At 40.2% G+C, this 15,017-nt stretch overlaps 1 protein-coding gene across 1 annotated transcript; it reads right to left on the bottom strand.

Moving 5' to 3' along the window:
• Positions 1-225: 225 nt before the first annotated feature.
• Positions 226-14,444, bottom strand: vgll2b (vestigial-like family member 2b). The gene is made up of 4 exons (XM_058090521.2): positions 14,194-14,444; positions 11,427-11,805; positions 5,860-6,309; positions 226-1,019 (listed from the first exon to the last, which is right to left on the bottom strand). Exons 1-4 carry the CDS (start codon positions 14,278-14,280, stop codon positions 976-978), a joined length of 960 nt encoding a protein of 319 aa, XP_057946504.2. The 5' UTR covers positions 14,281-14,444; the 3' UTR covers positions 226-975.
• Positions 14,445-15,017: the final 573 nt, after the last annotated feature.

Raw genomic sequence — 15,017 nt, 5'->3', positions numbered from 1 at the left:
AGCACCGCTGCGACCCTCGTGAGGAAAAAGCGGTAGAAAATGAATGAATTATATTAAAAATAAATTAGCGTGGTCCTTGGAAGACTGGCCCGACATAAAGTACCAGTCAAAAGTTTAAGACTAAGACTAACATGAGAAAGTGACAAAGTTTGTCATTTGTTTTTTGTGAGGTGCGCATCTTCATATTTAATACCTTTTGAGGAAGTCTGGAATTTTACCCTCAAAAAAATATTTATTGATATCACAATCTTTCCAGACAACAAAATAAATCAAGAAACAAAAATGTCACACACAAAAAGTAAGTCGTGATACAAAATAGCTTTAAAGATGGATAACTATAAGCCTAAAATGCAAAGAACACAACTGACAAGAATGAGCAAAAAAATACAATTAAAAATTATTATTTTTCCAATTAGGCTCGTCTTTTTTTTTTTCTTTTTTCTTTTTGGAAAAACACAATAAAAGCATCCACAATCATTGCAGAAGCACTGGCCTATAAACCAAACCATTCAAAAGAAGGAACACCAATAAATAGAAACACTTTATTCCAGAGAGCAAATGAATATAGTCACAAAGTCCATACTTATTGGTGGATGATGACAGCCACAGTATAGCAAACAAAAGACATGAAATGCAGATAACCAGGCACATTGGAGTGACTCCCCCTAGGTCCATCCCTTCATCAGCAAAAGTCTTTCCAGGTCCAACATGGGTCTGCCCGGGGAGAGGGGCATGGCTAGCCGGTCCAGATTATGTGTTATCTCCATGGTGCACTCACATCCACCTGGAGCTGTATCCTGTCAAGTGTGAAGCCAAGAGGAGGGGGTGCGGGGTGTATGGATGCAGATGTATGCTGCTGCTGCTGGTGCTGGGGAGGGGGATTGGGATAAAGGGGACACGCGTCTTCAATAGCGGAGCGGGTCCAAGGACTAATTGGCTGTGGTAAATGGCTGGTCAATGTGACTGAGGGCCTTGTTAGAACCAGTACAGCTCTTTGCCTTTCTTGTGCTGCTGGAGGCCTGACAGAATAGAGAGAGCGATGATTAGGAGCATGTCGGACAACAACGGAGCGCACGTTGTCATGGAGCCTGCTTGGGGCCGAACATTTTGTTGAAGAAGGCTAATGTGATGATTAGAAGGTGTTTGTGCTGGTGTCCACAATGGTGGGTGGTTGAGGGTGTTCAACAAAGGCCGCAAATGTATGCGTGTCTCAATGCGTTACAAAGACTGACACTCGTGACCTGTGCTCTCCAAATTTGTACATTTCTTTTTTAAAAGATTACATAAAAATTACATTAAAAATTACATGTATTTAGGATCAAAATTGCTTTTCCATTTTTGTGCAATATTTTTATATATTTAATATTTTTATATATTTTCCATCCATCCATTTTCTATACCGCTTCTATATATTATATTTTATTTCTATATTCCTCTCTTTGCAGATAGATGAGACCTTCTAAATCAGGGGTGTCCAAAGAGCATTGTTATTAATTTGCACATTCATCACATTAATTTGTACATCCATCCCTTACCAATTTTCAGTTCAAATTGTGCGGTTTCACTATCACTGTTTTCCAGAATAAATTCATTAATAAGTTACAATTTCATGGCTGACTTGGGCCTCTTTTTTTAAAAAAAAAGTGAACATTTAACCAAATTTTACATGTTCTTGGTCTAAATTAACCATTTTAAGCATAACAATGGCTACTAAATGGACAAAAATACAAATGTAAGACATTTTGAAGGTGCATTCAAAGACGTGATATGTAGTATTCTGCACTGGTGATGTTACATTGATCGGACAGTAGCCACTGCAGGTAGTACAATGTCCAGAAATAAAAGGCATTGGGAATTTTCCCAATACTAAAGTGCATGTCTATGTTGTGTCTTATTTTTGTCTAATATGCCTTATTTTCTGTTTTAGGTTTACTATTTTTATGTCATAAAAGTACAAATGTATGGTGTCATTGTATGCCCAGAGGGCTCTACTAGTGCCTTAAACAGTTTTCTATGCTCTAACTAGAAAATATGCTATTAATAAATGTGGAATCCGACTTTGCGGCAATTCATTTAATGGAACCAATTAACAGCGATATATTGAACGGTGGAGTTTGCATGTTCTCCTCGTGCATGTGTGGGTTTTCTCCGGGTACTCCGGTTTCCTCCCACATTCCAAAAACTTGCTAGGTTAATTGGCGACTCCAAATTGTCCATAGGTATGAATGTGAGTGTGAATGGTTGTTTGTCTATACAGTGAAGAAAATAAGTATTTGAACACCCTGCTATTTTGCTATTTCTCCCACTTAGAAATCATGGAGGGGTCTGAAATTTTCATCGTAGGTGCATGTCCACTGTGAGAGAGATAAACTAAAAAGAAAAATCCAGAAATCACAATGCATGATTTTTTAACAATTTATTTGTGTGATACAGCTGCTAATAAGTATTTGAACACCTGAGAAAATGAATGTTAATATTTGGTACAGTAGCCTTTGTTTGCTATTACAGAGGTCAAACGTTTCCTGTAGTTTTTCACCAGGTTTGCACACACTGCAGGAGGGATCTTGGCCCACTCCTCCACACAGATCTTCTCTAGATCAGTCAGGTTTCTGGGCTGTCGCTGAGAAACACGGAGTTTGAGCTCCCTCCAAAGATTTTCGATTGGGTTCAGGTCTGGAGACTGGCTGGGCCATGCTAGAACCTTGATATGCTTCTTACGGAGCCACTCCTTGGTTTTCCTGGCTGTGTGCTTCGGGTCGTTGTCGTGTTGGAAGACCCAGCCACGACCCATCTTCAATGCTCTGACAGAGGGAAGGAGGTTGTTCCCCAAAATCTCACAATACACGGCCCCAGTCATCCTCTCTTTAATGCAGTGCACTCGTCCTGTCCCATGTGCAGAAAAACACCCCCAAAGCATGATGCTACCACCCCCATGCTTCACAGTAGGGATGGTGTTCTTCGGATTGTACTCTTCATTCTTCTTCCTCCAAACACGCTTATTGGAATTATGACCAAAAAGTTCTATTTTGGTCTCATCTGACCATAAAACTTTCTCCCATGACTCCTCTGTATCATCCAAATGGTCATATGCAAACTTAAGACGGGCCTTGACATGTGCTGGTTTAAGCAGGGGAACCTTTCGTGCCATGCATGATTTCACATCATGACGTCTTAGTGTATTACCTACAGTAACCTTGGAAACGGTGGTCCCAGCTCTTTTCAGGTCATTGACCAAGTCCTGTCATGTAGTTCTGGGCTGATTCCTCACCTTTCTTAGAATCATTGAGACCCCACGAGGTGATATCTTGCATGGGGCTCCACTCCGATTGAGATTGACCGTCATGTTTAGCTTCTTCCATTTTCTAATGATAGCTCCAACAGTGGACCTTTTTTCACCAAGCTGCTTGGTAATTGCTCCGTAGCCCTTTCCAGCCTTGTGGAGGTGTACAATTTTGTCTCTGGTGTCTTTGGACAGCTCTTTGGTCTTCGCCATGTTACAAGTTAAAGTCTTACTGATTGTATGGGGTGGACAGGTGTCTTTATGCAGCTAACGACCTCAAACAGGTGCATCTGATTCAGGATGATACATGGAGTGCAGGTGGACTTCTAATGGGCAGACTAACAGGTCTTTCAGGGTCAGAATTCTAGATGATACACAGGTGTTCAAATACTTATTTGCAGCTGTATCACACAAATAAATTGTTAAAAAATCATGCATTGTGATTTCTGGATTTTTCTTTTTAGTTTATCTCTCTCACAGTGGACATGCACCTACGATGAAAATTTCAGACCCCTCCATGATTTCTAAGTGGGAGAAATAGCAAAATAGCAGGGTGTTCAAATACTTATTTTCTTCACTGTATGTGCCCTGTGATTGGCTGGCGACCAGTCCAGGGTGTACCCCGCCTCTTGTCCGGAGACAACTGGGATAGGCTCCAGCACCCCCCGCAACCCTCGTGAGGAAAAACGGTAGAAAATGAATGAATGAATATTGAATGGACTCCGGTTTCCTCCCACATTCCAAAAACATGCTAGGTTAATTGGCGACTCCAAATTGTCCACAGGTATGAATGTGAGTGTGAATGGTTGTTTGTCTATATGTGCCCTGTGATTGGCTGGCGACCAGTCCAGGGTGTACCCCGCCTCTTGTCCGGAGACAACTGGGATAGGCTCCAGCACCCCCGCGACCCTCGTGAGGAAAAAGCGGTAGAAAATGAATGAATGAATGAATGAATATTGAATGGTGGTGCTGACTGCTATCATAATTAGAGCCCTCCATACATGAAATAACACCCCTATAGTCACCATTGCACTCGTATTGCCCGATATCATAGCTATACTAAGAGAAAATAAGCTGCTTCAGACATGAATAAAATATAATATAGATTCACAGTCAGCATTGGGAGGGTTTGTTTTTCACTTCCTGTTCTGTGCAGTATTTCCTGCGGTGATATTGTTTCATCAATTACCCTTATACGCATCATTATTGTGTTCATATTATTCTGCTCATGTGTGTTGCTGTAAATGTGTTGTAAATATAAATGTAAATGTGTAAATGTGTTGAATGCGTCTTATATGCGCATTATTTCTATTTTAGTTAATTAAATGCTTAATTTAGGTAAGCATCCGTTGCTTAGATATGAATATTTGGGGCTAATAATCCGCCTTATTCAACCACAAAACAAGGAGGAATTCAAAGTGGCATGGGATTACTGTAATGTAAATCCAATTCATACATTCCAGACATTCAAAAATATGAATAAAAATTACATTTTACAAAGAATAATTATAGTTTTACATGCTGAAAACAATGTGAAATAATAATAAATGACAAATGGATGGACGTTATTGTTGCTGCTCACATCCTATGCATTCTAGTGAGATAGAATTCAATGGTGTTTTTCACCTTTATCAAATTGCTGGCACTTGCAATTTTCTTTGGCCCGTTGACAGGTGATTAAGCAGTCACACTCATTCATTCATTCATTCATTCATTTTCTACCGCTTTTTCCTCACAAGTGTCGCGGGGGTGCTGGAGCCTATCCCAGCTGTCTTTGGGCGAGAGGCGGGTTACACCCTGGACTGGTCGCCAGCCAATCACAGGGCACATACAGACAAACAACCATTCACACTCACATTCATACCTATGGACAATTTGGAGTCGCCAATTAACCTAGCATGTTTTTGGAATGTGGGAGGAAACCGGAGTACCCGGAGAAAACCCATGCATGCATGGGGAGAACATGCAAACTCCACACAGAGATGGCCGAGGGTGGAATTGAACCCTGGTCTCCTAGCTGTGAGGTCTGCGCGCTAACCACTAGACCACTGTGCCACCCAGTCACATTAAAAAACTTAATTTTGCCTAAGGATGCAGTACAGAAGGATACAGAATGTAAACCAAGTAAATGTACTAAAACCAAGGACGAATTTTCAACAACGAAAACTGAGGTTGTTCCTAGAAAGCATCAAAACCTCTATAATCGGAATGCTGCATCATGTGACTAGATATTTATACTCCTTTGGCTTTTTCACAATAGCATGAATTCTGAGATATTTCCACAACCCACAGTCGGATAAGTAGCTACGCGATGAGCATCCGGTGTGACGTATAAAAACAATCACTGGACTGCAACAATTGCTTTTCAACACAACAAAATACTCCATGCCTCTGTGGAGCATCGGGGAGTACTTTTACCCCACACTGCGCCTGTTACATCTCCGAAAAGGTGGAAATTCGATGCTATTCTATATTGGTGTTCATACAAAAGAACGACATGGTGTTCAACAGTAGAGCTTCACGTTCATGTGAGAGATGACCCCTAAAGTAGGCTAGTAGAGGACCCATTGTGTGATTACCTGCATCCATGTTGAGGGCCAGCGTCTGTCCGACGTCCCCTGGTGGGAGCAGACCTGGCCAGGAAGCCGTGGGCTCCAGCTTGCTTACTTCATAATGGCTGGGCAAGGTCGGCAGGTGAGGCGCCCGCACGGTGGGCATGAGCAGGGGCCCGTAGTGTGGCTCCAAAGCTGAAGGGGAGTACAGTTCATGTAGAGGCCTGGGGGGCCCGTAAGCCTGGGCCTGGGGGTATCCCCAGCTCTCTGCCGGGTGAGGAGGATGGGCGTGAGGGTGAGCGTGTGAGTGAGGGTGGGCGTGCGGGTGCGGCAGTCCTGGGTGAAGTCCTGACGCGTAAGGATCCATGGTATACGAAGCTGCTCCTGTTTCGCAGTGGGAACGGCTTTGAGGCGAGGCGTAGTTACTGTCCCAGAAGGATGGAGGGAAGCTTCGTCGGCTACTTGGTGAGGGGGCTTCTGTGGGAGGGTGGACAGTGGGATACTGGTTAACATCACCATACAATGGCTCTCTTTACTTATTTACTTATCTACATTCTTTATACTGTAGCCTGCTTCATTGATCATAACGCCGGCTTGCTAACTTAGGAACAAGCGGGTTACTGTGTCAGGACTGCATCTCTCCAGGTCACCAGTGAGTGGGAGCGTCAGGAAGAAAACCTCGCTTTGTCTAAGTTGTTAGGAGATCATCTCTTGGTTTGGAAGGGGGTGGGAGTAAAATTTACTCATCTAATTTATGACACCAGCAGACTCAGAATTTGTCAGGTCCTTGTTTTTTACGATACCAGCTCATCAAAATGTCTGAGCCACTCTTCCTCATCTCTCGAACACACGCAACCATCATTGTCACTCACAGCGGTATTTTGAACAGCATTCAACCGCTATATAATAGCCTCAACCGCTATTATATTTCGCTATAATTACATACATAGATATAAAGCAGGGGTCTCAAACTCAATTTACTTGGGGGCCACTGGAGCTAGGGTCTGGGTGAGACTGGGCCGCATCAGGTTTCCCCCCCCAAAAAAAACGCATTTATTAAAAACAGAAAAATTTACAATCTTTTTCAGTGCTTTGGTTCCGATTTTCTACAATAAAAGCTCTGATAAAACATTCCACTGTTCTCAAATATCTTACTTTTTATTTGTCTGCACAAAATAAGATAAAAAATAAATAAACAAATCAAGAATAAAGAAAATCAATCAGTAATAAATAAATATAATAATAATAATAAAACGGCAAATAATAAAAACTTAAGAAACCACATATAGTTGGTGGGTAGACAAATTATTTTTTTCAGATTAAAATGAACAAAGCATTATTAGAGCCCTGTAGACATGACAAAACACGACTATAGTCACATTTACAACATATTGCGCAACTGCAGGGTCTTGAGACACATGCTAACTCGCAAACTAGAGAGCTAGCGACCTAAACGGTAGCCTCCAAGTTATTTCCTTTAAACTTAAAAAGCCAAAAACTTACCACTTCCACACAGATAGGGAGGATAACTATTAACAGTTATTTAACCTTTAACATGAACATTAATAAAACGTAATAATTTTTTCTGGGTACATGATACCATACAGCATCCATATCAAACTTGCGCGGGCCGCACTAACATTAAACTGTCATGTCAAGGCGGGGGCCTCAAATATAAAGTATTTGTGTGTCTAATCTGCTAATTAGCAGTGTATTTTGTCAAGGACTCTCCCATGGATACTAACTACATGCAAGAATGCCTGCATTCTTTTTTTTTTATACATTCACGCTACCCCTCTCACCAACCATGCACCCTCCTGCCATCCCAAACATAATGAAGCAAAGCATCGGCTAAAGTATTTGTTGCTTGTAGACCATGATACCTGCTGTTGCAAGTACACAGTACTTAAAAGTCATTTAGAAGATTGTAAACAAGTTTTGTATGCCATAACTTTGAAAATATTCCACCCCTCCATCCATCTTCTATGCCGCTTATCCTCATTAGGGTCGAGGGGGTAGGCTGGATCACATGTGCTATGCACAATACCACCACCTACAGTACTGGAGTGGAACAACATTGCTTTCCGACTTGTTTTATGCAATACCGCCAAATTCTCGTATTGTAGAGTCTATGGTTGAATCCTAGAACCCGTTTGATCCCCATGCATCGGCTGCTGAGCTGAACGGGGGCGTAAAAAGAGGAGCAAGTGCATGTTAAATAGTAGATGGCAGTTACATGACCGCAAAGCCCTCTTGCCCAGATATCTTCCCCATTGGATCATACCGTCACACAGTGCTAGCTCCAACAAGACACAAAAATAAACACAACCACATGTAACGGAGCGGGAGAGAGGGAGGTAAAGAGAGAGACCCTATATCCCTGAATGCTATATAAGGCAGACGCTGTGACCTACAGCCTTAAATCACTCTCTGTGGTGACATCTCTCACTCCCATGTCAACCTAGCCCTTGTGAAAGCCCCAAAACACACTCAACACTGAGCCTGTGCAAGCTCCGGCGGCCCCGCTTCTCTGTCTCCTGCACCCCCACCTGTTGTTTTCTCTGCACACCACCCCCCCACCAACCCTCTGCCATCCTCCACCTCCTCGCCCTTGACAGAATGTCAGCAGGCCATTATATGTTTTCAGGAGCAGACTTTTATATTTAGATATTCCGCTGAAAAAAGACACCATGGCGGCGGGTAGTGTCCGATCACATGGTGTGTATAAATCTGACGGCGGACCATTGTAGGGGGGCGACATCTTTGAAGGAGGATACGCCAGGAAGCGAGGCTGTGCGCTTACAGCCATGTACAAACATAGCATCTGTTGTGAGGCAGGACGTGCGTTGCGCTTGAAATGAAGACGTGCAATAGTCAGGTCACAAAGAATGCAGGTAAGACTACAACGTTAAAATGACCAGCGAGTAGCTTTTTAACACCGCACCGATTATGCAAGGTTCAATATTTTACCATCATTTTAGACCAGGGGTCTCAAACTCAATTTACTTGGGGGCCACTGGAGCTCGGGTCTAGGTGAGACTGGGCTGCATCAGGTTTTCCAAAAAAAAAAAAAACGCATATATTAAAAGCAAAAAAAAATTTAAAACTTCGCTTTGGTTCCAATTTTCTACAAGAAAAGCTCTGATAAAACATTCCACTGTTCTCAAATATCTTACTTTTTATTTTTCTACACAAAATATGATGAAAAATAAATAAACTAATCAAGAATAAAGAAAATCAATCAATCAGTAATAAATAAATACAATAATAATAATAAAACGGCAAATAATAAAAACTTAAGAAACCACATATAGTTGGTGGGTAGACAAATTATTTTTTCAGATTAAAATGAACAAAACATTATTAGAGCCCTTTAGACATGACAAAACATGACTATACTCACATTTATTTACAACATATTGCGCAACTGCAGGGTCTTCAGACACATGCTAACTCGCAAACTAGAGAGCTAGCGACCTAAACGGTAGCCTTCAAGTTATTTCCTTTAAACTTAAATAGCCAAAAACTTACCACTTCCACACAGATAGAGAGGATAACTATTAACAGTTATTTAACACTTAACATGAACATTAATCAAACGTAAAAAAATTTTCTTGTGCACTAACATTAAACTTTCATATCAAGGTGGGGGCCTCAAACAAGTGTCCTGCGGGCCACATTTGGCCCACGGGCCGCGTGTTTGAGACCCCTGTTTTAGCCGGTTTTAGGATGCTTGAAATGGGATGTCAAAGTTCAAGGGTTTGGGTATTTCATCACAAACCATGTTGTGTTGTTTTGTGATGCCGCCACAAAAGTGTGATGGTAACCATAGAACATCTATTGTGTCATCATGGGAGCATAGCAACAAATCCAGTAATACACTTGCTCCTGTCCTGGCTGTGAGAGTATAATTTGGCTCAAGTGACAATAAATCAAACAACTACAAAGGAAAATAGAAAAGAATCGCAAAGTCAGCTGTTTAATCCTTCATTTAGATTCTTTTTATACTTTATGACAGCGTTTTATGATGGCCACAGTTTGACACCGGATCAGATTATTCCCGACGGGATCAAAATTGTTTAAATACTTTGGAGCCAGTCAGAGGTTAAGCAGTGTTCAAATTACAAACATTTCTGAAATGCACCTTTCGACCCAAAGTCAATGAAGTCCTGCGGGCTGGCCCTAGTGACCTTCGACCTCATACGCCCTGGCCTCTTTCTAGAGACAACCGTTGCAAAAAGCTGCCATGTCACCCCACCTGTTTGATGCTCTGTGTGGCCCAAAAGATGCCCCACAGGCAACTCTGTCACCTGTACGCACGTAAATGAATGAATGTTGTGACATAGCTACTTACCCTAACCTTTTCTGAGCTGTGCTTCTTAGTTTTACTGCTATGACTACTCACATAGTCTAAGGCAGGGGTCTCAAACTCAATTTACTTGGGGGCCACTGGAGCTCGGGTCTGGGTGAGACTGGGCTGCATCAGGTTTTCCAAAAAAAAAAAAAAAAGAAGCATTTATTAAAAACAAAAAAAATTAAAAAATTTCCACTGTTCTCAAATATGTTACTTTTTATTTTTCTACACAAAATAAAATGAAAAATAAATTTAAAATCAAGAATAAAGAAAATCAATCAGTAATAAATAAAAAAATATAATAATAATAATAAAACGGCAAATAATAAAAACTTAAGAAACCACATATAGTTGGTGGGTAGACAAATTATTTGTTTTCAGATTAAAATTAAAAAAGCATTATTAGAGCCCTGTAGACATGACAAAACACGACTATAGTCACATTTATACTCTTTTTATTTACAACATATTGCGCAACTGCAGGGTCTTGAGACACACGCTAACTCGCAAACTAGAGAGCTAGCGACCTAAACGGTAGCCTTCAAGTTATTTCCTTTAAACTTAAATAGCCAAAAACTTACCACTTCCACATGGATAGGGAGGATAACTATTAACAGTTATTTAACCTTTAACATGAACATTAATCAAACGTAATCATTTTTTCTGGGTACATGATACCATACAGCATCCATATCAAACTTGCGCGGGCCGCACTAACATTAAACTTTCATATCAAGGCGGGGGCCTCAAACTAGTGTCCTGCGGGCCACATTTGGCCAGCGGGCCGCGTGTTTGAGACCCCTGGTCTAAAGACTCTCGTGTAGTGTAATGTGAAGAGCTGTATCAAAAAATATCTACATGTCACTGTGTAGACCTCACAGCTAGGAGACCAGGGTTCAACTCCACCCTCGGCCATCTCTGTGTGGAGTTTGCATGTTCTCCCCGTGCATGCGTGGGTTTTCTCCGGGTACTCCGGTTTCCTCCCACATTCCAAAAACATGCTAGGTTAATTAGCGACTCCAAATTGTCCATAGGTATGAATGTGAGTGTGAATGGTTGTTTGTCTATATGTGCCCTGTGATTGGCTGGCGACCAGTCCAGGGTGTACCCCGCCTCTCGCCCAAAGACAGGTGGGATAGGCTCCAGCACCCCCCACGACCCTCGTGAGGAAAAGCGGTAAGAAATGAATGAATGAATGAATGTTACTGTGTATACTTGAGCAAATGCCTGTGATATTTACCTGTGGTACCTGCAGCTTGCTGCTCCGAAGCCCGCCGCTTGCTTTCACCATCCATGTAGGAGCTGAGTGCCCTAGAGAAGTGCTCGTCTACCACAGTGCTGATGTCCCCCTGGTAGTAGGTGAAGAGGACGCAGCGGGATGTCAGGTACTCGGCCTCGGGGCCCTCCTGCTTGTCCTTGGGACCACCCTCGTCTGGCCGTGGAGCTGCCGATGTGTAGGAGGATGAAGACGAGGAGGAAGAGGAGGAGGAAGCCGATGAAGAGGATGACGTTGTGGATCCGGCAACGGTGCCCTGGCCCCCGGACATCCCTTCTGGACCCCTTGGAGTGTCCATAAAGTCCCGACACAGAGGTGAGGTGCTGGTTATACTGGTGGGAGCCTGTCAAGTGGGGGGAGGTTATCATGAGATGTACTGTATATTGTAGTTAGATACTAACCAAACATTTTCACCATGTACATTGACTCTTAAGTGTGTGAAGATATACTACATGCAGCATATGCTAATATTATATTATTAATATATATTATTATTAATATTATATTATATACCTTATTATAGGTACATAAATCGTTATATTTGTCACACTTAAATGTTTCAGATCATCAAACGAATTTAAAGAATAGTCAATGATAACACAACTGAACATAAAAGGCTGTTTTTAAATGCAAATTTTCATTAAGAGAGAAAGATAATCCAAACCTACATTGTGTGAAAAATTGTGTTTTTTCACTTCGGTTATGTGACATAACCGAGATGAATTGAGATCTATCGTGTGGAAAAGCTTATAAAGCAATTTCTAAAGCTTTGGGACTCCAACAAACCACAGTGAGAGCCATTATCTACACCTGGTGAAAATAGGGAACAATGGTGAATCTTCCTAGGAGTGGCCGGCCAACCAAATTAACCCCAGAGCGCAACAACGATCATCCGAGAGGTCACAAAAGGTCCCACAACAACATCCAAAGAACTGCAGGACTCACTTGCCTCAATTTAGGTCAGTGTTCATGACCACCATAAGAAAGAAAATGGCAAAAATGGCCTGGATGGCAGAAATCCAAGACCAAAACGTGGAACGAAAACAACATTAATGCAACGGTCACTTACAAAGTAGATATGCCAAGAATGTGAATACTATATTTTTCAAGAAAAAAAGCCTATTATTACTATCAACTTTGCTTTTCCCCCCATTTTGCTTTTTTTTTTTTTTTACCTTTTTTCAAATATTTAAACTTTCTTTTGATATTAACTTTATTTTGATATTGAAATTACTTACCAAAAATTAATTTTTTTAGTTTTTTTGGGGGGGGGTGTCTCATAATATTCCAACATAAAAAAATAACAACTAAAATTACATTATTATTCCTCATAATATGGCAAGTTTAATCTTGTAAAATTGCAACTTTTTTCTCTTAATATTTAGACTTTTTACTTGTCACATTCAGCTGTTTTTTTCAGTTTTGCTGTTTTCCATCATTTTCTCAAAGTTTTCTTCATATAATATTTTGACATTTTCCCCAAATAACAACTTTATTTATTCAGTTTCTCATAACATTACGACTTTAAAAGAAGAATGTATATTTTCTTTATTATTTCAACTTCATGAAACTAAATTTTTCATCTCGATAAAATGACAACTTTTTCTCATTGGATTACAACTTTTTTTGTTTTTTAGTTTTCTTGTAGAGTATACATTATATTTGGATATATCGAGAGGTATATGAAGCTATATGTCGATAACTCAACAAATATATATAACATTTTACAGTACTGTATATGTCACATGTGTCAAACTCCCCAGAGCCAGATGTTGGCCACCACATTATGCCTGGGAATAATCTGTGTCAATATCACATTTCATCTTTTTCCTTCTAAATGTATTTGCTCTTTTCAGTTTACTTCTTTCAATACTTCTAAAATTGTATATCATTTGATCATGCAACACGATATCCCAAGCATTTTTTTTTTATTTGCAAAAACTTTCTAACTTCACTTTTCATTCCAAAAGAAATTATCCATCTATGTGTTAGTAAAAACATAATAAGCAACTGAATGGGCAATTGTGTAATAATATCATGAGGTCCTGGCCCTCAATGAAAATGCGTTTGCCAACTATTATGGTACTATGGTATATGTAGATAAAAGTAGATGACTGTACTCTACATTGATAGCTAGCTAAGTATCTACAGTATATGCACTGTAAATAGTGAGACATTATGCAAATTTCCCCAATAAGGGACGAATAAAGGCATATCTTATCTTATCTTCAAACTGTACAGTATATATAGGCTATATGTAGATAGCTCTCTCTCTCTTTACTATATATGTGTGTGTGTGCGTGTGTGTGTGTGTGTGCATATATATATATGTATATATATAGTGCATATAGTGTATATGTTTATGCATGATATAAAATAAACAGTGTATATTGCCCCCGTTCATACATACTGTATATAGTATATAAGTATAGAGGCCATAATATATAGCTAGGTAGCTAAAAGGTATAAATATATACCGTAGATATATTGTTAAAGCAACAACAAAATATGTTCTTCTTTATATGCACATTTCAGTGCTTTGGGTTATTGTATGGCTTATTAAATGATTACATTACTATTAAATCCATAGTTTCTTTTACCATTGACATTTGCAAGTGCACATTAATGAATTAAACAGGTTTTTCCTCAACTTACAATGCAGGAGAGTAAATATCATACAGTATGATAAGAAATGACATGCATTAATATCAGCTATATGATGAGAGCCTACCTGTAGACTGTTGATGAAAGCAGGAGCGCTGGCAGAGTAAGACGAGTAATGTCCATAGGCTGGGTACATAACATCCAAACAGCTCATGGTAAATGAGCGCTTCTTCACTCTTCTGCTGAATCAGACTTTCCCCAGCGATGAAGCACCAACATTACACTTTATGTGTGTTCTTTTTATGTGTGTGTGTGTACAGATGGTGTAATGCTACTCCTAACAACAACTAACTCAATAGACAGTAGTGGAGCAGAGGAGTGAAGCAGCCAGAATGGACGCTGAAGAAGGAGCGCACTTATGCCGCACAAGTGTGTGCGCAACTGTGTGTGTGCGTGTGTGTGTGTGTGTGTGTGAGCACCACAACAGCTGCGGCAATGAGATGTGGAGGGTAAGTAGGACTGCCCTGTACATCTTTAGTGTTGACTCCTCCCACTTTTTTTCCACACATTTGCTTGCATGTACATATTAAAATTGTGCTGCATGACTGGTTGTTATGTAAAAATATATCACAATGGGCTTACCATACAGGCTATTAAAATGTTTTCACTTGCTAACCTGGTGCTATAATTAAAAACAAAAATAATACAACGTACTGTATAGCTCAAGTTAAATGAACGTGTTTTGAATTATTTAATATTAGGTAGCCCGTTTAAGTGCATGCATGCCATTCAACCGAAGTCAGGTAGAAGTAAGAGTAGCATATGTAGTACAAAATAAAGGTATTACTGTAATTAATAATGTCATTTTTTATTATAGAGTTGCAATAAATGATATGAATACAGTTGTTCGAATATTACACTATAAACAACACAATGGGATTATCCATGCAT

The sequence above is a fragment of the Doryrhamphus excisus genome, linkage group LG14 (assembly GCF_037039965.1).
Source record: "Doryrhamphus excisus strain RoL-2023G ecotype Guam linkage group LG14, RoL_Dexc_Guam_v1.1, whole genome shotgun sequence".
NCBI classification, from domain to species: domain Eukaryota; kingdom Metazoa; phylum Chordata; class Actinopteri; order Syngnathiformes; family Syngnathidae; genus Doryrhamphus; species Doryrhamphus excisus.
Note: the sequence above shows the minus strand (reverse complement) of the source record. Positions and strands in the feature narration are given on the sequence as shown.

Excerpts from the sequence above, each read along its gene's own strand:
- vgll2b (XM_058090521.2), bottom strand. The coding sequence starts at position 14,280 with ATGAGCTGTTTGGATGTTATGTACCCAGCCTATGGACATTACTCGTCT. Across the intron at positions 11,806-14,193 it reads CTTTCATCAACAGTCTACAG|GCTCCCACCAGTATAACCAG; the intron begins GTAGGCTCTCAT and ends CCCACTTGACAG. Across the intron at positions 1,020-5,859 it reads GGCCCTCAACATGGATGCAG|GCCTCCAGCAGCACAAGAAA; the intron begins GTAATCACACAA and ends CTATTCTGTCAG.